Source organism: Canis lupus, chromosome 24 (genome assembly GCF_048164855.1).
Source record: "Canis lupus baileyi chromosome 24, mCanLup2.hap1, whole genome shotgun sequence".
Taxonomy (NCBI): Eukaryota; Metazoa; Chordata; class Mammalia; order Carnivora; family Canidae; genus Canis; species Canis lupus.
Genome location: NC_132861.1, coordinates 3,237,990 through 3,261,430, shown reverse-complemented (window position 1 = coordinate 3,261,430; position 23,441 = coordinate 3,237,990). Strand labels below are relative to the sequence as shown.

Below are 23,441 nucleotides of genomic sequence, written 5' to 3'. Positions count from 1 at the left end.
GTTTATTCAGGACAATAACTTGGTCAGTTCTGAAAATGTTGCTTCAATTTTAGTCTCAAAAAAAAGTATAAACCTATGTCAATAAAGCGAAGCATCACACATACATATTGTCTATATGAATAGAAAAGTCTAATCCAAATCAAATCATTTCTAAAAGCTATATATACCAACTAGCCAGTTTTATCTCAGTTCTATAAACAGAATATTTTATCCTAGAAATAAATTTGGAAAGCATTAAAAATTGTTTTCATATCTTGTATTTCACTCTCTTCGGTATGATGGCATGAAGTCAAAATGCCTTCTGGCCCATCTCAGAAGCTCCAGGCTCTAGCTCTTCCCCCATCCCTTCCACCACAGTTTGCTCTATCCAGATTAGGTAGAGGCTAATAAAACCTCTAGGGAAGGGATCTTGCTTTACTGCCTAGAATCGAGCTGACTTTATCAGGCAGTGATAAGAAGATTCAACAAGCAAAAAGGGTTTTTTGTTGAGCCTTCACCTATTCTCCACAACCTGAACAGTTAACCATTTTCATTGGTGCTTTAAACCATTTTCCATACTGGTTTTCACTACAGCTTGAAAATTTAAAACCTCAGCCAAGTAAAATCTGTGAGAGTAGAGATCATGTCTGCTTTGCTCACCAATATCCTTAGTCTTTAGCTTGGTGACTGCCATAGTAAATATAAATCAAATAAATCTTGCTGGTGCACAGATGAATGGATAAATGGATGGTGGTTGGAAACTATAAACATCAGAATGGTTCTGGATTTTCAAACTATGCAGTGTTTATCCACAAAGGTTTTTACAAATATTTTTAATATGTGTTAAATATGGTGATTTATGAGTTTATAATTATAAGGGCTCTATTACCAATGAACTGATGACAAAGATGTCAACAAGCACAATCTAGACAGCTAGGTTTTAGAATCTTTCAAATGATTGCTCTCATTTTCAAAAGGGAAAAACTTTAGTTTTTGGAAAAGCTGATCAATAATTTTACAGTGCAAACCCCTCAAAAAATTACAGATTTAACTATTAACCAAATGGTCTAAAAGATTTACTCAAGAGAAAGTTTACCAGAAAATAACACTATAGCACTAAAAATAAACTGTTAAATTCACCTCATCTTTAGTTTTGATGAGTTAAGAAAATGCTACAGACATAATGTGTCTTCATTTTTGCAGGATATTTGATAACTTAATATTATTTATGGTCAAGATGGAGAAATGTAGACTGGATGGCAGGACAATAAAGCAGGTTCAAACAGATTGAAAAATAATTATAGAAGAGTGCTATTAATTAATATCTTAATCTTCTTGAATGTACAGAGGTCCAGAGGTCCAACTAGAAACAACAGAAGTGAGAGGAAAGCACAAGCTTAAATAATGAAATAATGTAAACACAAATAAACAGAATGGCTGTAAAATGGGTGAAACAATTTTCAGAAGTCTTCACACTTGTTCAAGTGCAGGATGACTCTGCCTAGAAGTGATGACTCAGAATGGCCAGAGATAGATCCACTCTTAGGTGTCTATCTCTTTAAAATTCCATAAGTCAGGGCACCTGGGTGGTTCACTCAGTTAAGTGTCTGCCTTCAGCTCAGGTCATGATCCTGGGGTCCTGGGATCCAGCCCCATGCCAGGCTCCCTGCTCAGCAAGCAATCTGCTTCTCCCTTTCTCTCTCCCCCTTCCCCAACTTGTGCTCTCTCTCTCTCACTCTCTCGCAAATAAATAAATAAAATCTTTAAAAATAAAATAAAATTCCATAACTCTATGAAATAGTAGACAGAAGGGGAACAAGGGCATAATGTAAAACCATGTGTGTAGGTTTTATCTCCAATTTAGCTTTTCAAGTGTAATCTTTCTTTACTCCTTTTATATTTATCATGCCAACAAATTATACCGTGTATCGGTTCCCAAACACATTCTACAATTTTCCACCTTCACAGATTCTTCTCTGCTTTCCTGAAAGTTATCTTTAATAGTTTATATTAACTATTAATATTTTAATCTTTTCTATTATGAAAACTTACCTCATGGCCAAAGGCCCACACACATGCTACTTTTAAACTTTTCTTCATCATCCACCCAAAAAAATGAGTATTTTTTACCTTGACCTTTCCTGGACTCTTGTAATGTCATGTTTGTAAGTCTTACAAGGCATATCTTAGTTAGCATACACTATGCTTAGTGGTCTATGGGCTTCTACCTGCTTTCTTAATGATCTCATTTACTCTCACAAACTTTAACATCACTGGCTACTGACAAGTACAAAATTTATGTCTTGCCACAATGTCACCTTTGTGTGTAACCATCACCTGTCTAGTTGCCAGCAAGACATCCCCACTGCAAACAGAATAGTATTCAAAATTGAAATCACCAATTTCCTTCAATATACCTTTACCCCCTGAACTCTTTATTTTAGTTGGTGACACAACCATAGCCTCATTCTCAATACCAGGCCCTGATGATTTCATCTCCTCAACAGATTCAGATCCAAGTCCTCTTCTCAACTTCTCATGCTGCTTTAATTTAGATCCTCATCTTTTCTCCCACTGGTTTGCTAATGATCCTCTGCCCTGAATCTTTATAAATCTATTCTACAGAAGGCGTCTACCTGAAACACACATAACAATAACTTTATACTTCTTAAACCCTTCAATGTATCCCCATCATATCAAGTTCAAGTTCAAGTCCCTCAAAAGAGCCTTAAGGAGGACCTTGTCTGTCAAGTTAAGCTTACAAGGTTAAATCGTAAAGAGTGTTTGTCACAACCTAAAGGCACTCTGAATCCAAAGCCCTCTTCAACCAAAATTCTTTATTGCTGTGTTTGTTAATTCTTCAGAAACAGAACACAAGGAGCCAAAGTTGTTTTGGGACCTATCAGCAGTAAACTGATCATTCTTCATTTTCATCTCCAATTCATTCCTGTCATGTTCTTGGAAGGCTTTGGGGACATGAAGCAAGGAAAACGCATACTTCCCACAATGATTTCTTCTACATTCCAAAAATCTAGAGTTGAAATCTTACTTCATGCCTTAGAAGACTTATATAATTTTTAAATATCCAGCAGGATTCATAAAAACAATGAAAAGAAGAGGTGGAGGTAGAACCTTCTATGATAGAATGATAACCAAAGAGCTAAGTTGGAAAATAATCACATAATTAATATTTGTGGAAACTACAGTTTAACTAGATTGAAGATAGGGCAGATATAAGATGGTTTCATTTTGAGCTGGTAACAATTGCGTGTGTGTGTGTGCGTGTGTGTGTGTGTTGTGTGGTGGTGGTGGTGATGGTGGTATTTTCCTTTTAAGTGTTTCAGACCATAGCCTAAAATAAATGAGGCTATCTCTTGAAGGGAATATTCGAAGTAAGAAAAACCCTATAATTTCTTTTACTCACGGTTTATATTCTTTCCCTTCTCATCCAGTCAGATACAGTAAACAAGAAGCCTCAATTCCCATTAGGACAACCATATAACCACCATTCGACTGAAAATGTAAACAACAAAAAACTGTTTTGGATAGTCCAAATTTTAGCCAAGCTTATTCTTTTTAGGAACTCTCAAGAGATGACTCCTTCTACAAATCAGGATGAAGAATCAATGTTTGTGAACATATATATAAAAGGTTATAAATGTAATAAATAAACACATAACAGAAAAGGACAAGTGCTGCCAAGGATATGGATAAATGGGAATCTTTGTGCAGCATTGGTAGTAATGAAACATGGTGCAGCTGCTATGAAAAGCAGTATGGAGATTTCCTAAAATACTACAAACAGAATTACCACAGGATCCATGTACTCAGTTTCTGAGTACATCTCCAAAGGGATTGAAAATAGAATCTCAAACATTCATATTGGGTACAACATTATTCACAATAGCCAAGAGGAGGAATCAATCTAAATACCCATCAACAGTTGAACAGATAAAGAAAATTTGGCATATATACACAATGGGAATATTATCGATTCTTAAAAATGAAGGAAATCCTGTCAAATGCTACAACATGAATGAAACTTGAGGATATAACGCTAAGTGAAAATAAAAGACAAATACCACCTGATTCTACTTTTATGGTGTACCTAGAGTAATCAAAATCAAAATCAGATAGAAACAGAATGGTGGTTGCAGGGGGTGGGAGGAGGGACATTGTTGTTCAATAGATGGGAGTCCTAGTTTGGTGAGACAAGAAACGTTCTGAAGATCAGTTACAAAATAAGGTGCTTATAGTTAATACAACTGACTTGTTAAGATGGTCAATTTTATGGGGCATCTGAGTGGCTCAGTCTGTTAAATTTTTGACTCTTGATTTTGGCTCAGGTCATGATCTAGGGGTCATGAGATCAAGCCCCAAGTCTGGATCTGTGCTCAGCAGGGAGTCTGCTGGAGATTCTCTCTCTCCCTCTCCCTCTGCCCTTCCCCTACTCTCCCTAAAATAAATAAACATTTTTTAAAAAGATGTTAACTTTTACATTGTGTTTTTAGCACATTAAAAAATGAGGAATGGCAATTCCTCACAATTTCAGTACCCCAAGAAATCATGGCTTCCTTTTTCCATTTTCTACTCTAGTTCTTGACCCGATGAATAAATAGGATGGCACAGCAATGTTCAAGGTCCACATTCACATCTGTGTCTAGCTTTTTTCTTAAAACTGTATCTCTCACATTTTTATGGGTTATTTTGCAATTTTCATGACCACTGAATTGCACAGACTAAGTATGAAATAAAGAATGTAAATATGTCCTTAATAACTTTTATATTTATTACATGGTAGAATGATACTCCTTTGGATATATTTATTAAATATGTTATTAAATAAAAAACAAATTAAGGAGGAAAATGAACTGGAGAATATTATACCACAGGACAAGGAATTCGCAAGTAGAGTAGTACTGTGCCCTACATAAGTAATAATCAGACAGCAAGATAATAAGCTTTAATAGAAATACTTGAAAGTCCTCTAAAGTTGCATCTGATCAAATATATAATAAAACATTTAAGACACAGAGCAGTCTAAAGAGCAGCTCCCCTAAGGCTCAGAGTTGTTTTTTAAAACTTTGTATGTTACAGTCCCCGTTGGGAGTCAGATGAAAATCTGAGACCTCTTTCCAGCAATATGTGCACCTACACACATGCAAGGCCCAGACATAAACCTATAAATGTGTGACATAAGAAGCCCTAATTCAAAGACACCTGAATGGCGTTGGTGGTTGAGTGTCTGCCTTTGGCTCAGGGCATGATCCCGCAGTTCTGGAATAGAGCTCTGTATCGGGCTCCCCACAAGAACCTGCTTCTCCAGCTCTGCCTATGTCTCTGCCTCTCTCTCTCCGTGTCTCTCATGAATAAACAAATAAAATCTTTTTTTTTTTTTAAAGAAAAGCAGCCCTAATTCAGAGGTGACAGACCTATAGAGGTGACAGACCTAACAATATTATACAGTATTTCATCACCTGCTATTCAAAAACCTCTTTCTAAAAGGCAAAAGCTTTTTTTTGAAAAGGCCAACACATCACAGTCCGATTTTCTGCAAAGGGGAGTCTTGGCCACTTGTCTTCCTTCTGCTCATTTCTATAGTATATTGACTGTTCTGTGTCTCCCCTACCTTTCTGTCTTCCTGTCTTAGCTGTGATTGTCACCTTCCACTCTAAACCTCAGCTACTGTACAAATTGCCAAACCTTAACCTTGTGAGCTTTCATGCCTGAGCCATCAAACACCAGTGGAAAAAAGCTATCTTGATCCTAATCACAGGATTAATGGAAAATGTCAGTTAGTGACCATTAGTGTCTACTCCTCCATGTCCATGTGATCTTTCAGCCACTGGTCATAGAGCTAGGGCAAGGGAGTTCAGGAAAGTAATGAATGATGTCACTGAGATTAAAGGTAAGGGACACAATCCAATGTCTGATGATGGCAAAATTCCGAGGCAGCTTACATTCATAAAAGAAAAAATAACCAGGATTGAAACTAAGTGTATTATACACAGGTTGTTTTCATCTAACCAAAGCCATATGTACAATTTTTGGAGATTTCTAAAAATGTATGGTATACAATCCTACGTGCAATAATATTGGGGATAGATAGATTTTTCAATGGAGTTTTCCTTGTCAAAATAAAAAATGGAGAATAAAGATTCATTATTTCTGGGGCACCTGGGTGGCTCAGTGGTTCAGCTCAGGTGATGATCCTGGGGTCCTGGGATCGAGTTCCCCATCAAGCTCCCCACGGGGAGTCTGCTTCTCCCTCTGCCTATGTCTCTGTGTCTCTCATGAATAAATAAAATCTTTTTAAAAAATTCATTACTTCTTCTTATTACTCCTATATCTATTAAGGAAAAAAAGCAAGTAGGTGAAACAAATTAATTCCTGGAGTAGATTATTTTATAATAATATATACTATTGTAAATAATATATATACATATTATTATATATATAACAGATCTTAGCCTTCAAAATAAAGACATCTTTTTAAATGTGTTTTATAAAGAGAACTGCTCCTATATAGTTTGTTTTAAGATTAAGAAATACTTAGAAGCTCGGGGTAGCCCTGGTGGCGCAGCGGTTTAGTGCCGCCTGCAACCCGGGGTGTGATCCTGGGGACCCGGGATCGAGTCCTGCGTTGGGCTCCCTGCGTGGAGCCTGCTTCTCCCTCTGCCTGTGTCTCTGCCTCTCTCTCGCTCTCTCTGAATGAATAAATAAATAAATCTTTAAATAAAAAAAAAGAAATACTTAAAAGCTTAAAAAAAATACAAAGGAGACCATTTTGAGAGACTGATAATTATTAAAACAGTTTAAATTTAAGAGTAAATATCTGCATCTAAGGAAAAGCAACCAGTCATGAATAGAAAATTTATAAGTCTCGATTTATATAAACTCTTTAAAAATATTTTTAAATCTATGAATTTTTAAATGACAGTGCCTCTTTATTCTACTTTGCCCTATAAGAAAGTATTTGAAATAATTTTGAATCTAGTAAATCCTAACACTATAATTTATGAGCTCATAATATTTGAGTTCATCTTTTTGATACTCTATAGGAAATACATATAAAATATAAAAAAGGAAGCTTGAAATCTTTTTTCCTCAATTTCTCAATTATTCAAGTCATAGATGTTCCCAGGCCTCATCTGAAACCTACACATGGTTCATGGCACCTTCTCTGATCATCGCTGGGGAAACTAAGGTGTGTCTCAACAGAACAGGAACAGTTTTACCACAATTCATCTGTGTAATGGAAAGGGAAGGAACATGCTATAGTGGGGAGAGGAACAGTCTGGGGCTCACTCAATTCATGTTTGAATTCCAGCTTGGTCACTCGCTTGTTCCATGCTCTTGACCCCTCTAAACCTCAGCTTTCCCATCTGTGTAATAGTGCCAACCTTCCCTTACAGAAATGGGGTAGAGATTACAAATAAAAGTGTCCAGCCTACAATGAGTATATAATTGATATTTCATATTATTTAGATAATTCATCTGTTTTTGTGTACTTAAATCTTGTTCTTCCAGCTCCACTGAAGAGCAAGGTCCAGTATCCGTATTGGATGATGACCAGGTGAGGTCCCTGCTGACAGATTGCTCATGAATAGTGGGGGCAAGGCACGAGCAGGATTCAGGATGTGGTGCCTTCCTTTCTCAGGCAAGGAGGTGGATCCAACAGGTTTTACTTCTATTGCCTCCTCCCTGGTCTGCTTCATCAAATGAAAATACAATCATGATCACATACGTGGGTGACCAGAGCTATATTACCTCTCCCGGAAGTAGCAGAGCACAGAGCATAGATGTGAAGGCAGAAAGACAATGTGTTAATAAACCCCGGACTGTGATCCAGCTAATGCACACAGAACAATCATCTCAGAAGCTGCTGGTGTACTTACTGGCATTTCACACTTTAGCATATGGTGAAGTAATGATTTTTTAAAAGCATCTTTCCCAATCTACTAGTACTTCATTATCAATACAAATTAAAGACTAGTATCATGAAAATCCACAGATAGCCATGACATATCATTATGGTCACATTTTCCTCCTTCATACTAACTTTTTATGCCCAGAAATCAAGAAGCATAGGTGGCCAAATTTATTCTCAGCCTCACTTTAATTCCAAAAAGTCTATCCTTAAAAAAAAAAAAAAAAAAAAAGACTTATTTATTTTTAGAGGGAGAGAGCACACAGACAAGTGGAAAGGCAGAGGGAGAAGGAGAGAGAATCTCAAGCAGACTCCCTACTTAGCACAGAACATCACATGGGGTTCAATCCTACGACCCTGCGATCATGATCTGATTGGAAACCAAGAGTCGGATACTTAATTGACTGTACCACCCAGGCACCCCCAAAAGGTTTATCTTTTGGTCATAAGTGACATGTCACAAAGGCAACTGACTAAAGGATGAGAAGCAGCAAAGGACACTGGTAGCAATTTGGCATTCAAAAAGTTCAAGTTGGGAAGGACACAACGGCCAGGTCTGGAGGGAGCATGCATCTTCCTCTGCCCTGTCCGGTTCCCTCTGCCCAGCTGCACAGTTTCTCCTTGTGGCTCATTTCTAGCGATGGGGCAGCCCAGTACAGATTATGGGCAGCTCCTGATCTTCAGATTTACTTTTAGCAGCTGATGGATAATCTATGCTGACAAGTCTGATTAGAAATCACCAATTTACTTTTAAGTCTTCAGAGACCACAGAGAGGCCAGCATTTACTTTGCACTCAGCTTTATGTACTGTGCAAGTAGCCCTGGAAGAGATATCTCTTCCTTCTGCTTTATTACAATTCAATTTCGCTTGTAAAGTAAACCTTACCCCAGGGGATTTTTTTAAATGTAAAGGTTTCCCTTACCTCTTCTTGGGACAAGTGACTCTTTGGCAACCCCATTTTACACTCATCCCTATGTAAAGCTAACAGAAAAAATTAGCTCATTTTTCACTGTTCAAATTCATAATCATTTTACTAGAGTTCATACAGACTAGATTTGGGTCAGAATGATTTACTAGTGCAACACAGTTGAAGTCAGTAAAATACTAGCACCATGGATGAGAACAGATTGCTCAGGTTGGTGGAGTTTGCTGCTTTACATTTTATGCTAAGAAAACTGGCACAAGCTGACTTCAAAGATGGTAAATTAAGCATTAATTCAAATTTGTGCTGTGACAGGTACTAGTTATTAAGCACTTGGTCTTCCTGTCTCATTAGGAATCAAAGAAACAAAGCTTTCACACTATTAACTAGAAATGAGAGAATACAATATGTTTAATTCATAAGCAAAAACAAGAAAGATGGGGATTCAAACCCTTGGTTCCTCTCTGCATTAGAGCAGGGCAGCTTCATGGTGTGCAGCCTGTGGAGCTGCACGGGGCCACAGCCAGTCTCAGTGCTTCGCCACCACCATCTTGAAATTCCTATTAATTTCTGAACAAGGGGCCCTATATTCTCCTTTCCCACTGGACCCTGCAAATTATATCACCAGTCCTGTATGAGAGGTGTGAACATTATTAATCAGCTATCCTTCCCTCCTTACTAACAGAATAGAAATCATCCATTCAGTGGCTATTCACTGAGACATACTGTGTGCTAAAGATGTGAGAAACTCTTAATAAAACAGAGTCTTCCCCATGGAGTTAACAGGGTAAAGAAAAAATGAAACTGTGAAAAATAATAGCATTTAAATAAGAAAAAATATTTAAATGCTAAACAAACATCTAAAACTTGAACAAAAATCCCATAGGGCAGTTAAAAAGGATCTAGTCCTACGTTGAAAAAAATATACTCAACTTTGCTGCTCCTCTGAGTTTTCTAAAGAGCCTTCTCCTTCTTTCCTCCATGCTACAAACTGACGAGGCACGACCTCTCTAAGCAAAGCCTGGTAACACTTGAGGGCCACCTGCAGCTCACAGTTTCAGGAAATCATTTTACACATCTGAAAAGTTACCATTTTGGAAAGGAGCACAAAGAATTTTCAAATACAAATAAAGGAAAGCATCCAAATGGGTACACTCAAGTGTTCTACTTATCTCCAAAGAGCTGAGTCTGACGTACCCCCAAGAGCTACTGCTCATTATGTGTACTGTGATCATCTACCAGACTGTCTGGCAGGGCAGCCCTAATGAATATCACATTATCCACATTAATTGATGGCTTATGGGTTTCCTCCCAACAGCCCCAATATTGATAGCTACATTTGCTAGGATTTTGAAATAGAAATGTTTGGTGACATGGAAGCAAGAATGCCCTGGGAGTTTGCCAGATAAGACATGCTCTCCATTAATAAAGATCGAAATAAAAAGAAGTAGTCTTAGTCCTACATTCACCACCTTTAAAATACACACTGGCAGCATGTCTCAACCCATATCACTGACAGTTTCTCTTTTTCCTTTTCAGAAGAGGGGCAAACAAGTTGGTTTTTATCTAAAGTAAATGACTGAATCAATCATCATGGAGTAGCAGGACAAAAGCATCCTACTAAAGACCCTGACAAAAATGCCTAAATCAACATGGAGTAATGGCTGTGAACTATCACAGTAGCATTTTCTATTGCTGGCTATTTTAGTGCTGTCTGCTGGTTTGAATGTAACTAAAACAGGAACAGGTAAAACAAGACCATCTTCTTTCTTTTTAAGTTGGCTCCACATGGGGCTTGAACTCACAACCTTCGGATCAAGACCTGAGCTGAGATCAAGAATCAGATAATTTAACTGACTGAGCCACCCAGAGGCCACAGGAGATCATCTTTTGAAATTAACCTGATCAGGAATATCTACATTTAAACAGATCTTTATTTTCAGCAGAGGCCTATTGGCCTCCAAAACAGAAAATTCCATGGAATCTGTCTTCTATTATGAGGCATGAGAGTATTGGACACAAGAAGTGACCTAGCCTAAAGAAAAGGGGAGATTAATAACAGAGTAACATAGAGAACACCGGGCAAACATGTCATAGATTCCAAATTGAATACCTAGGTTTATAATTGTCCAGGATGATTTTAAGCAAAATATAAGCCAAATGAATGCAACAATGGTGACAGGTACAGAGTGTGCTGAGAGACTGTAGCTAGAGGGCTGGCAAACATACATAGTAGAGAGCACACTCCCCAGGCCTCCACCAGGAGGAAAAAAAAAAAAGATAAGTTCCAAAGAAACTCAAGAAAGGCAGGATTCTCTCAAGTTGTACAATCAGAGGAGACTTTAGGAAGAAGCCAACATTCCAATCAGTCCTTGAAAGACAGATTCTGGGTCTGGGTAAAAAGGAAAAGAGGATGAAGGCAAAGGCACAAAAGTGGGATTATGTAGAAAATGCACTGGAAACACAATAAAATCCAGTTTGGTCAAAGTGAGATGCACAGGAAGGATGTCAGTGAGCAGTAATGTGACAAATGGAGCTTGGGAACACAGCAGAGAAGGTCCTTCACCTACAGGGAGCAACAGAGGTATTTAATGAAGGTCCATGATCACAGCCAAGAGGATTGCTCTGGAGGCCACGTGAGGATGGATGGGAGGAAGGCAGGGTGTGCAGGAAGGGAGCCCAGAATGACAGACATTCACCGCTGGCACAGGTCCTCTGGGGTCATTTGAAATAACATGATGGTGTGCCATGACACCAATTGAGAATAATATTTAATGCCAATATTTAATGCCAAATGACTTTTAAAGTGATTACTCAGAGATCATGACTGTAATAGTAGCATGTTTCAATCCCACATAATTACATTTAACAGTAACTTTCTCGTAGCATATTCAAGACAATAAAATATCTCGTCATTCTAGAGGATTCAGCCTCTGATGTCAAAATAATTTACTGGGTTAAGGCACATTCTTCTGCCCCATCTCTACCTTCAATACCAAAATACATTTCATCTTCCTTGTACAATATACTTGGTAGTTTTTAAAGAATTATATACAATGATTAAACATATTTTCTTTTTATTTTACTCAGCTCAATTCCCCTGAGGATCAGAAATGAAAACTCCCAAACTCCTGTATTGAGCTCTAATCTTAGAGAACATCACTTCAACACATACCTGCAAATATCACTGGCAAGGTTCATTTTGTAAAGATAAAGTAACAATCTGGCTATATAACACAGTACTGAAGCCTGCTGTTGATAGAATAACAATGACATCTTTCTGAGGGAGAGTCGAGTGACCAAAGCCATGAATTTATAAACTCCTTGAGGTCACAGACCTGTATTACATTTACTTCTTTGTTTCCCATAGTAGTGATCACAGTTTCCAGAACAAAGCTGCAGCAGGATTTTAAGACTAAAGGAGAAACTGTGTACAAAACTGTTTGTATATTACAAAATGCCATATTAAAAGTAGCTGATGTTAGTTGACTTGGAACTCTAAAGAACTTTTTTTTTTTTTTTTTTTTTTGCTTTCAGTTAGTCTCTGGTTATTCAAAAGAGATAAAAATATAGACAGCAGTAATCAGGCTACAAATACATGGGGGTGTATCAGAGAAGACGTGGAGGGTTAAAGAAAGAAATGTCACAGAATCTGCAGATCATATAAAAAATTTCACCGTGATGGAGAAAACCCACAATATGGGGGCATATGCTTTAGAAGAAAGAAAAAGAAAAGAAAAGAAAAGCCAGGGAGGAAGGAGAGAGGGAAGGAACCCACTTGGCCAGTTGTTGAGAATACCTATACAAATATCAATTTCACTTCAAAAAATAATCTACCAAATACAACCAGATACAAAGTCTGTTTACGAGGTTCAGAGTAATAAGACACCAGTTAGATAAGATTATTAGTTCAATTGGTTGAAGAAATGCAGGAGTGTACAAAGCAAGCTAAAAGTAGATGGAAATATAGCCAATGTTCTCACTTTATAGGTCTTTACTGATCTGCTTCTACTTATTTATCCTCGTTAGCTAGAATATTCCCTAGCACGGAGCAGGAGTCAATAAATATGTGTGTAATGAATGAAGCATATTAGCTTCTTAAGTTAAAGTTAGGTTTGAAATTTTAAGTCAAATGAGCTATGAGTAATAGCCACCATTTACTGAGCATCTACTATATTAAGGTATTACATGACTTACACATATTTAAATTCCACAAAACCCCAATGAGTTGGGACTACTATTAGTCCTAGTTGAAAGAACTGGGGCTGAGTGGCAGTAATTTGCCCAAGATCATGAAGCTAATGAGTGATGGAGTTCAACCCTGTCCACATAGATCCTGTGTTCACTTGCTTCACACAACATATGGCCATAGAATAATGCAAACACATGAACAGAAGGCAGTACTTGAAGACTTGCTAATACAAGAAAAGTACTAACATTTCATTTACTTACAGTCTCACAGACACAGTTTTTTCCAGGATCTGATTGCATGTAAAATTCTGAAGCATCCCATGTGGGGGAAACTGTTGTTATTCTAATCTTATGCTGTAAGTAATGCTACAAAAACAATCTGCCACAATTTACAAGCCTAACAAGCTAAATAGAGCAAGTATAGAGAAATGAAAACATTTCCTTCATCCAATATTTTCTACCATCTTAAAATCTCATCAGATTCAGAGTCCCAGATCGGCCCTAACTGGACAGTGATATGATTATGGTAAAACCACTCCACACAAAGCATAATTGTCTGAAATTACACTGAAGTTCAATGTACATAAAACGGTGCCACACAGGGAAGAAGAGCTCACTGCTGTGTAATTTAATGAAACCTACTGAGTGTCAAGGGCACAGGCAGCCAAACTGAATTCTAAATGGTGGCCTACCAGGAGGCTATAATCAGGATAGCCACCAGTGGGTGGATGAGATAAACTGAGTTTCTTCCACCAGACAATCAAAATAGAATGCCATCTTTATGCATGACACCAAAAAAAAAAAAAAAAAACAGTTAAACTATTCACCCTTTGCACCTCTGCTTTTTATTTTTTTTAACTATGTGGTCATTTCTAGACTCTTTCTTCTCCAAAGCACCTTTTTGTTAACAAATACCATATAGAATTTTTTTTTCCTATTTGGCTTTTCTTGTCATTTCGTTTCCAGAAAAACAAAATCTAGTTTTACAAAGTGCAAGCTTCTCTAATCTCACCAGCAGAGTAGCTGTTAAGCAGCTGACACTGTCCAAGGGGTGGCGTGTAGAATCAATGATTAAGTTAGACACAGCTAGAAGCCTGATTTCTAACCAGGACTGCCACATGGCAAAAGGAAGTGTCAGGATTTAAGCCATGCTGTATTAAAAGTAAATGAAGTAGTACTCTCTCATACGAAGGTTTTCAAAGACATATTTTCCTGAATCTATGTATTTAACTGTGACATTTAACCAGCCACCCACTTGACCTTCCACCTTAAAGTCCCACAGAACCTGAACCACAAACTGTCCAGAACCAAATTCATAACCTTGCCTCACAAAACATGCCTCCTACGGACACCTCACTCTCCATAATGGCAGGCTTGTTCCAAGAGGCACAAAGACATGAAAATAGAGAGTTACCAATGAGGTTCATTCTCACCAACGATCAGTTGTCAAATCACATTGACTATATTCCATCTTACCTTTTATATCTTATATTTCCTAGAGTCCAGAGCCTCACTGTGTAGATCCCTAAGGCCCACTCAAATGAAGTGCAGTCTGGTGAGACTCTATCTTACTGAGGGATGTGGAGGGTAAGGAAACAAGGAAATTAGGCCAAGAGTGGATCCAATAAAGCAAGGTAGGAGAAGATCATAATTCAGTGATCACACTGCCACCTAGGCTGACCTCCAATGATTGGGAAAGCATTTTATGAAAGCATTGGATCAGTAGCAAAACATTTCGTAGTACTCATTGTACCCTGCCTTGGTCCTTTTTTACTTTTTCAATGGGCTTAGGAGAAAAGATTCAAGGTCTATAGACAAGTTTAGCTAAGGCTAGCAGAAGCTCACCTGTTCCATGGCCTGGTCAATAAACAAGATCCTGAGGACATCAACCAAATAACATCTCTCTGAATCCTCTTAGCACCTGTATCACTTTTGTCAGTAAAATTTCTCATATTAGAGCTTGTGCCTTTTGACATCAGACACTGTCAGATTCCAGTAAGTATCTAACATGGGGCCTAGTACCTGTGCCATTCTGCAAAACAGGAGCTTGATCAATATCTGCAAAGTTGAACTGGAAAAATATATATACAGAAGATTTCCAAACAGAACACATTATATTAAGTATCAAGCAGACAGAAAATTCTCATTGTCTATTTTCTCTCTGGCACTTTGTTAGACTCTAGGGATACTGTGGTAAATAAAACAGAGGAGGTCCCTATCCTTGAGGTATTACAACCAATTAGGAAAGGCATTATACACATAATTGTAAAGATTAAGTAATCACAAGTATACCAAATGCCATGAAGGAAAAGTGTAAACATAATAGATACAGCAACATGGAAAAAAATTACATATTGGTACCTTTTTCCACTCATTTTTCATTCTATTCCATTCCTTTGAAGGGTGCACAATTTTAGCAGTTCTATCCCCTAACCAAATACCTAGACATTGGATCTACCTATGTATTCAAATAATACACAGAAAAATTCCACAATGATTTTTTCTCTTTTCAAAATATACAAATGGGGATCCCTGGGTGGCGCAGCGGTTTAGCGCCTGCCTTTGGCCCAGGGCGCGACCCTGGAGACCCAGGATCGAATCCCACGTCGGGCTCCCGGTGCATGGAGCCTGCTTCTCCCTCTGCCTATGTCTCTGCCTCTCTCTCTCTCTCTCTCTCTCTCTGTGACTATCATAAATAAATTTTAAAAAAATATATATACAAATGATTATTACCTCTACCTCAAAAGGCCTAGTATACGTGAAAAGAATCCAGGAGCTTTCCAGCTAGCTACCTCTCAACTTAACTCTCCAGTAACGTGCCTTAAATGAACAGAGTTCTTATATAAGCTGGTACAGGGATAAACAGCATCTCCCTGCACAAACATTCTTTATTGGTTTCTGATCTCAGGAATATCTCGAGTACCAGATCCTTAACACTAATCCTTCCAGCCTTTCCCTCTCCAGCCTCGTCTACTCACCCTCCCTCATGCTTTCTGCCCTGAGTGCCTCAAGGGCAACCTGCATGCTCACTTGGTAGGCTTTGAGGTTCCCTCCCTGGCATGCTCTTCCCTCCTCCTCTTCCACGTTTTCAAGTCTCAACTCAAACCTGCCATGTCTTAGAAAGCCTTCCTTGGCACCTCATCTAGGTCATGATTGTCCATGATGTACTTTTTCTTCCTAACATTCATCAAGTTTGTATCTCTATATTCATTTTGGGGGAGTATTTGATTAATGTTCATCTCTCTTACTAAAATTCTAGGTAGACAAGAACCATACGTTACCATGTCAGCATTCTATCTCCAGCTAGAACAGAGCCCGACACAGAGGAAGCACTTAAAAATCATTTGTTGAGGGGATCCCTGGGTGGCTCAGTGGTTTAGTGCCACCTTCGGCCCGGGGCGCGATCCTGGAGTCCTGGGATCGAGTCCCACGTTGGGCTCCTGGCATGGAGTCTGCTTCTCCCTCCTGCATCTCTGCCTCTCTCTCTCTCTATGTCTATCATAAATAAATAAATAAATCTTTTCAAAAAATCATTTGTTGAATAAATGAATGAGAAAAGCACCACTTATAGTAAATATTTCTTCATGTTGTCTATACTTTTAAGCCTTGTAAACACCAGGGTAACTTCCCTTGGAGCTAAAATTGATTATTCTTCCTCAGAACACTTCTAGAGGAATTAATTCTTACTTAGAAATAACTATAGAGACCATAAAGGAATTAGCTTTACTTGAGGATTACAATTTTCCATTTAAATTAGGTTATGTAACACCAAATGGGAAAAACAAAACAAACAGAAAAAAAAAGTGACATCCTAGCATATGTCGCATCATAGAAAATAATAACTGTCCTTGTAGGTCCTTTCTAGACATGAAGAGAACATGGAAAATCTGATATTTGTATCCAAGACAATGGTGTACACATAGGAAGGAAAAATAATATGGGGAGCTTGGACTGTTATGGGAAGTCATTTGTAGCCAGGAGTGAGGAAAAGCTATCTGGACTCTGACCGTGAACCATTTGCCCTTTCCAGCCACACTTACCCTGGAAAGCCATGGTTCCGTAGAGAATCCAATGTTTCCTGTTTGTGCCTAATCCTATCCAACATCATTGACTGCTATCTGTTTGCTACCCACATAGATGGCACATTTATGGCTGGCTGAGAGGACGATCCAGGTAATGTCAACATAAGATAACATGAGGGTATATGTTTTAGTGAAACTCTAGAGCTGAGAGGAAGACATCCGCATTTTACACAGTGACTCTCACCTCACCAAGAAGCATTCTAACAGGTGAGGATTAGATTCAATCACAGAATTATACTATTTTAGAGTATAAGGGCTATTTCTTTTTTTTTTCCAAATTTGATATGACCAATATATGAGAATGATAAATTACACCGGAATGACAAAACTACATTTGGTGCCTCATGGCCCTCAATGCAGCTGATTCAGGGAAGATAGATAATAATCACAGAGAATATGAACTCATAGGTTCAAGGAATACCTAGTTTCCACTCTTGTTCTGCCTTAATATGCAACGGTACCATGACTAGCTAAGCCAGGACAGGAATCGATCAGGTCTGAAGCTACAAGAGTCATTTAGTACAAGTAGCTGACAGCAATTTTTGTCATAAACCTGTTGACAACAGCATTCACTTATTTCTTTCTAAATAAAATAAAGGCATAGTTGGGAATGTCAACAATTTCTACAAAACTGAGATGTATGCAATCAATCTTACACCTACATCTTCTACATCTTGTTTATATATTTACACATTCATTAGTTCCTGCACTTTTAGGGACAGAAGAGGAGAATGCTTGGGAGAAGCCAGCAAAGTTTAATAACACCAACAGTGACTTCAGCTGTCATCACAATCCTCCTCTCTGAAGCCCCCAAACACTCTTGAGCGCAGTCCACAACCCTCATTTACACACAAACATGCACACAATTCTAAAACAGAAATATCCACCTTGTGGGGCTGTGTAATAAATTATATCTACGTACATACATTGTTGTGGTGACAACAATACTTATTATTTTAAAAAATGTTTTGAAAAGGCCTGGTTTCTTATATAAATAGAAATACAATATTACTGAGACATTCATTCGTTCACTCATCTATCCATTTAAAAAGAGGAGTAGCAAAACCTATTTACCTTCTACTTCAGAAATGTCTTCAAACTCTTGTTCTCTTTATTCCAGCAACTTCAGTAAAGCTCCCACCACCTCTGGCTAAGACTGCTGTTACAGGCTTCTCACTCCCTTTCCTTGGTTTTGGCTATTCCCCAAATCAATCTTACTCCTCGTGGCTACTAGATTACAGATGATACAGTTCCTAAGTCAATTCTACCCATAACCACTCAAGAGCTTTGGTTTGATTAGTATAGAATCCTCACCATGGAATATAAACAAGGACTTCCACAAACCTGACTCCACCTGTAGTCTCCACTTCCAACTTGGGGCGCATCAGACCTGCCCCCATTCCTTATAATATGGTACCATTCTCTGAACTCACATCAGATCTTTTCATGACTCCTTGGCTTTGAGAACCTGGTGTTCCCCCTGCCTGAGGGCCCAGGGAATCTTCTGCTCACCCTCCAGAACCAGCTTAACTAGCACCTCTGCTCTGAAGCCTTTGCAGACCGCTCCAGACAGAAAGTCATTCCCTCTGCTGTGTCCCTCCAGCATTTTGTTCATACTTCAGTGGACTGTGGCGATTCTTGATTAAACATCTGTAATTTTTGTCTATTCACTACAAATCCCAAAAGTTCACAGTATGACATGATCCTCCACTTGCCTGAGGTAGGAATTTGAATTATGTATTGTATTTTAGCAAGGGTCCAACTAGGGACGCAGAAGCTGTCCTGAGGTATTTTAAACATGGATAATTTAATATAGCACAGGAAATTGGTTACACAGATGATGGAAAAGCCAAAAAACCAAACAGGAGATAAGGAGGCAACCCAGAAACTGGTGACAGCAGGAAACTGCTGCCATGCATTAGACTGGAGTGATGTTGGGAAAAGATGGCATTACCAGGGGCTGGAAGAATTAAGCTGGAGTAGGATTATCACAGTGGCTTCCTGAAGGAAGCTGGGGCCATAAAAGGTAGAGCATTCCAAGAAAAGAGACAATTGCTGCCACGGATACTACCCACGGAAGAGCTAGAGAGGGAGAAATACCCTGGCTTCTCTCTGCTTCCTGTCTTCCAAAAGGGCTTCCCATTGGCTGAAATGATCCAGACGCCAGGTGCCAAGAGTTCTGGGAAATGTGGACTCCTGCAATAGAGAGACAAGTGGGAGAAGCGTAGGATAGAAAATAACTGGCACACTGTTATGAGGCTGGCAAACACCTGGCTTGGCTGCTGAGTGAGACTCATCAGCCAATCGCTGTATTCAATAAAATGTGCAAGTGTGTGTAGGTATCACGAGTCCTTTAGATTGTAATTATACCTTACATGTTGGTTTCCCTCCACAAGACTGTGAGCTCCTCAGTTCCTTAAAAAATTAAAAATAGAAATACCATATGACCCAGTAATTCCACTGCTGAGTATTTACCCAAAGAAAACAAAAACAGTAATTTGAAAAGATCTATGCACTCCTGTGTTTACTGCAGCATCATTTACAATAGCCAATATATGGAAGCAGCCCAAGTGCCCACCGATAAATGAATAGATAAAGAAGACGTGGTAAATATATACAATAGAATATTACTGAGCCATAAAAATGAACGAAATCTTGCCATTTGTAACACATGGAAGACCTAAGGGCATTGTGCTAAGTGAAATAATTCAGACAGAGAAAGACAAATATCATCAATTTCACTTATATGTGGAATATAAAAAAACAAATAAGCAGGAAAAAATCAGACTCATAAATAGAGAACAAACTAGTGATTGCCAGAGGAGAGATGGATGGGTGGGGATACATGAAACACGTAAAAAAGATTAAGAAATACAAACTTCCAGTTACAAAATAAATGAGTCAAGAGTAAGAAAAGTACAGCATAGAGAATATTGTCAATAATATTGTAATAATGTTGTTTGGTGACAGATGATAAGTATACTTATCGTGGTGAGCACGAAGTAATATATAGAATTGTCGAATCACTATGTTGTACGCTTAAGACTGGATACAACTTTATATGTTAAGTATACTTCAATTAAAAAAAAAACTGTAAAAAAGACTGTGGGCTCCTTAATAGGAGGGACCTTATCTCAATTTGTATCCAAACAGCTAGACGTTATTTGGCATATAATAGGCACTCAATACTGTTAAATGCCCATAAACACTAGTCCACTGGATTTACTATGTATCTTAACTCAACATTTCCAAAAGCTTATTCTGTTGTCTATTAATTCAAAAAGATCTTATTGCCTATCACAGGTAAATAGGATTCTGCTATTCCCAAATAAGTTTGTGAATCACAGCATTAGGCAGATAGTATCTTAGTCCACTGGGGCTGCAATAACAAAATATCACAGACTGAATGGCTTAAAAATACCAGAAACTTATTAAAGTGTCAGTGTGGCTGGATGGGGGCCCTCTTCTCATTGGATCCTTGAGGGGCAGAAGGAGAAATGAAGCTGTCTCTGATTTCTGTTACCAGTGGCATTTATTTCATTCATGAGGGCTCCACCCTCATGACCACATCACCTCCCAAAGGCCCCAGCTACTGCTACCATCTCATGGTGAATTAGGACCTCACCAAATGATTTGGGGTGGGGTGGCCAAAATTTCTTAGACCATAGCAGCTGGTTTCTTTATTGCAGAAAATGAACAAAGTTCACCCAGAGCTTTTAAAATGTGCTTGAAGAGAGAGTTGTATTATGCAGCATCATTTCAATACAGAACACCTTTTTTCCCAAAGGACTAACATTATTCAGAGACATCATAAGGAGACACTGCTTTAAATGTCTTCATATTCACGGCATTATTTTATTTCATCTCTGAAATATTTCTGTGAGGTAGAAAAGAACAAGATCACATCATATAAATAAAAATGTTGCTAAAAAATAATTAAAACTAAATAATTCATCGTCAAGTATTAATTGAACCTGTAAGATGTCATTTACTATTCCAGTCACTGTAGGGCCAGAAGAAAATCATAAATCTTGGTTCCTGCGCTATTTGAAGGCATCAGACATATGAGAAAAACAGAGAACCATAAAATGGAAATTTCTTTTTACACAACAATATTTTTATACTTGTTTCAGTATATCAAAGTACCTAGTATTGCTTGATTATTGAAAGTATAAGACACAGGAAAGGTAAATTATTTACCAGAGTTATAATCAGGTCATTCCAGAGCTTACATTACCTTTGAGCTTCATGAACTGTAAAACCAAATCACTAGCCGGTATGACATTTACCGTATAAAGAAAAAATACCTAGATCCCACAATAATTAGTCAGCAATATCAATGCACCAGAACTAGAACAACGTTGAAACCTCATGATCTTCTAAAAATAACCATTCAGAAGTCCCTAGTAAATACCTAGACTTCTCAGAGTGATCTACCTAAAACTCTCTTTTTTTCTATCACAAACATTTTAATGATAAAGATTGACAATGTCAAACATTATCCTTCATTTCTATAGAAAGATCCAAGGTCCTTGGTTTTGTTATCTAAGAAATGTGTCCTCTGGAATTAACATTATCTTTAGCCTTAACAAAGGATTATTACAAAGGCTTCTAACACTGGGGTACTTACACTAGGAAACTCAGTCAGCATATAATAATGGAAGATAACATTCTTCTGTTAAGTAATTGTTAAAAAAACTTTAGTCAAGTGTTCTGGCATTCTCCCCTAATGGTGTCTCTCCTGCATATCACATTATTAATGTTAACCTGCAATGCATTTTTTTAAAGATGTTAAAGATGTTATTTATCAATTTGAGAGAGAGCGTACACACACAAGCAGGGTGAGGAGGGTGGGCAGAAGAGGAGGGAGAAGCAGACTCCCCACTGAGCAGGGAGCCCAACATGGGACTCCAACCCAGAACCTTGGCATCGTGACCTGAGCCAAAGGCAGACACTTAACCAAATGAGCCATCCAGGTGCCCCTGCAATGCATTTTTTGAGAATTGGCAATAAGTTGCCAAGTCATGTTACTAAAAGTGGTTTTATCACACTACAAACATAGAGGGAGGACCAAGGAACAACAAAAAATATTTACCTATGTTGAAAGACATTATGATCCACCATGGTCAGATATTCTGAATTCTGCGTGATACAAGGTGGAATTTCAATGAACACTTTATCATGGGTGATAGCATTCACAGCACAAACAAAAACTAATGAGATACCTTTGGGTGTCACTCTCTAAAGTTCAGTGTTCTCAGCTGCGAAAAAGAATAAATTGCCTGCCTCAATGGGGTAAAATGAGAACAGAATAAGTTCCACACAGTACTGGTCCCTTCAGGGCGCTGGGCCTAAATAAATTAAACACTTAATACTATGCTGTCCCCATTCCTCCGGGGAGATGGTAATCGACAACATACTGAATTCTCTGCTGTAATGAAATGGATTAACTTCCCATAACCAAATGTTTCTCGAATCTACTTGTTCCTGTTTATTCTTTCCTGTAAACATCTATTGGTACACCCAGGAATTAGTGTCCTCAGAACACATGGAGGGTAATATCTTAAGAAAAAAAAAAAAGAAGAAGATGAATTTTAATGACATTCATGAATAACTTTTGAACCCGATGCTGGTATTCTGGTATTCCTTCTGACCACACCCAGCACACGCCATAAGACACTCTTACCCAGCTGGAGGTAGCAGGAGAGATCAAGTACTCACAGTGTACCAATAATGACTATATGCCCAGTGCAAATTTTATGCACCTCATGATATCATATAGGATGATGTAAAGCTCTCCAGAGTATGTGTTTTGAGGTATTTTCTTTTATGGGAATGGTTATGAATCACGTTCCTCAGTTTGCTTTCTTTGTGACAACACACTTTTATATAACAGTTCACCAGTGTGCAATCTCTGCATCAGAGAGGCTAACTAACCCATACTAACCCTAGTATGGCTCCAGTGGTATCTAGCTACAGGTATGTTAGCTGGTGATAACAAAGGGAAGTAAGCTAAAAGTCAAATGACTCTCTTAGAAAGACTCTACTCCGTAGAAAGTAAATGAAGACTTGGACCCTGTCAAAAATATCAATCGAAATAATTCTAGGTTAAAGGTCTTGCACAGCTATTTGCATGATAGGCCCAAGTGCAATGAATAACCCTTTATTCCACCATCTTAATTAATTACTACCATTAGCATTTTTTTTTCAGAAATATAAACTTAGGAAGTAAAACACCTGTCACTCAAAACAGGTAAAAATTGAGTACATTTGGCAGTAAAGAAACCAAGAGTTCAGTACTGGACCACAGAACAGTTGGGACTGTTCAGCAGCTGT

At 38.2% G+C, this 23,441-nt stretch overlaps 1 protein-coding gene across 5 annotated transcripts in view; it reads right to left on the bottom strand.

Moving 5' to 3' along the window:
• LHFPL6 (LHFPL tetraspan subfamily member 6) overlaps window positions 1–23,441 on the bottom strand; it is a 237,010-nt gene that overhangs the window by 205,885 nt on the left and 7,684 nt on the right. For 2 of the 5 annotated variants that reach the window (XM_072797272.1, XM_072797271.1), the window contains exon 3: window positions 19,206–19,301. The exons of the other annotated variants lie outside the window; for them this stretch is intronic. In XM_072797272.1, coding sequence (XP_072653373.1) covers window positions 19,206–19,301 — 96 coding nt within the window. The remainder of the gene's footprint in view (window positions 1–19,205; window positions 19,302–23,441) is intronic. 5 annotated transcript variants of the gene reach the window in all.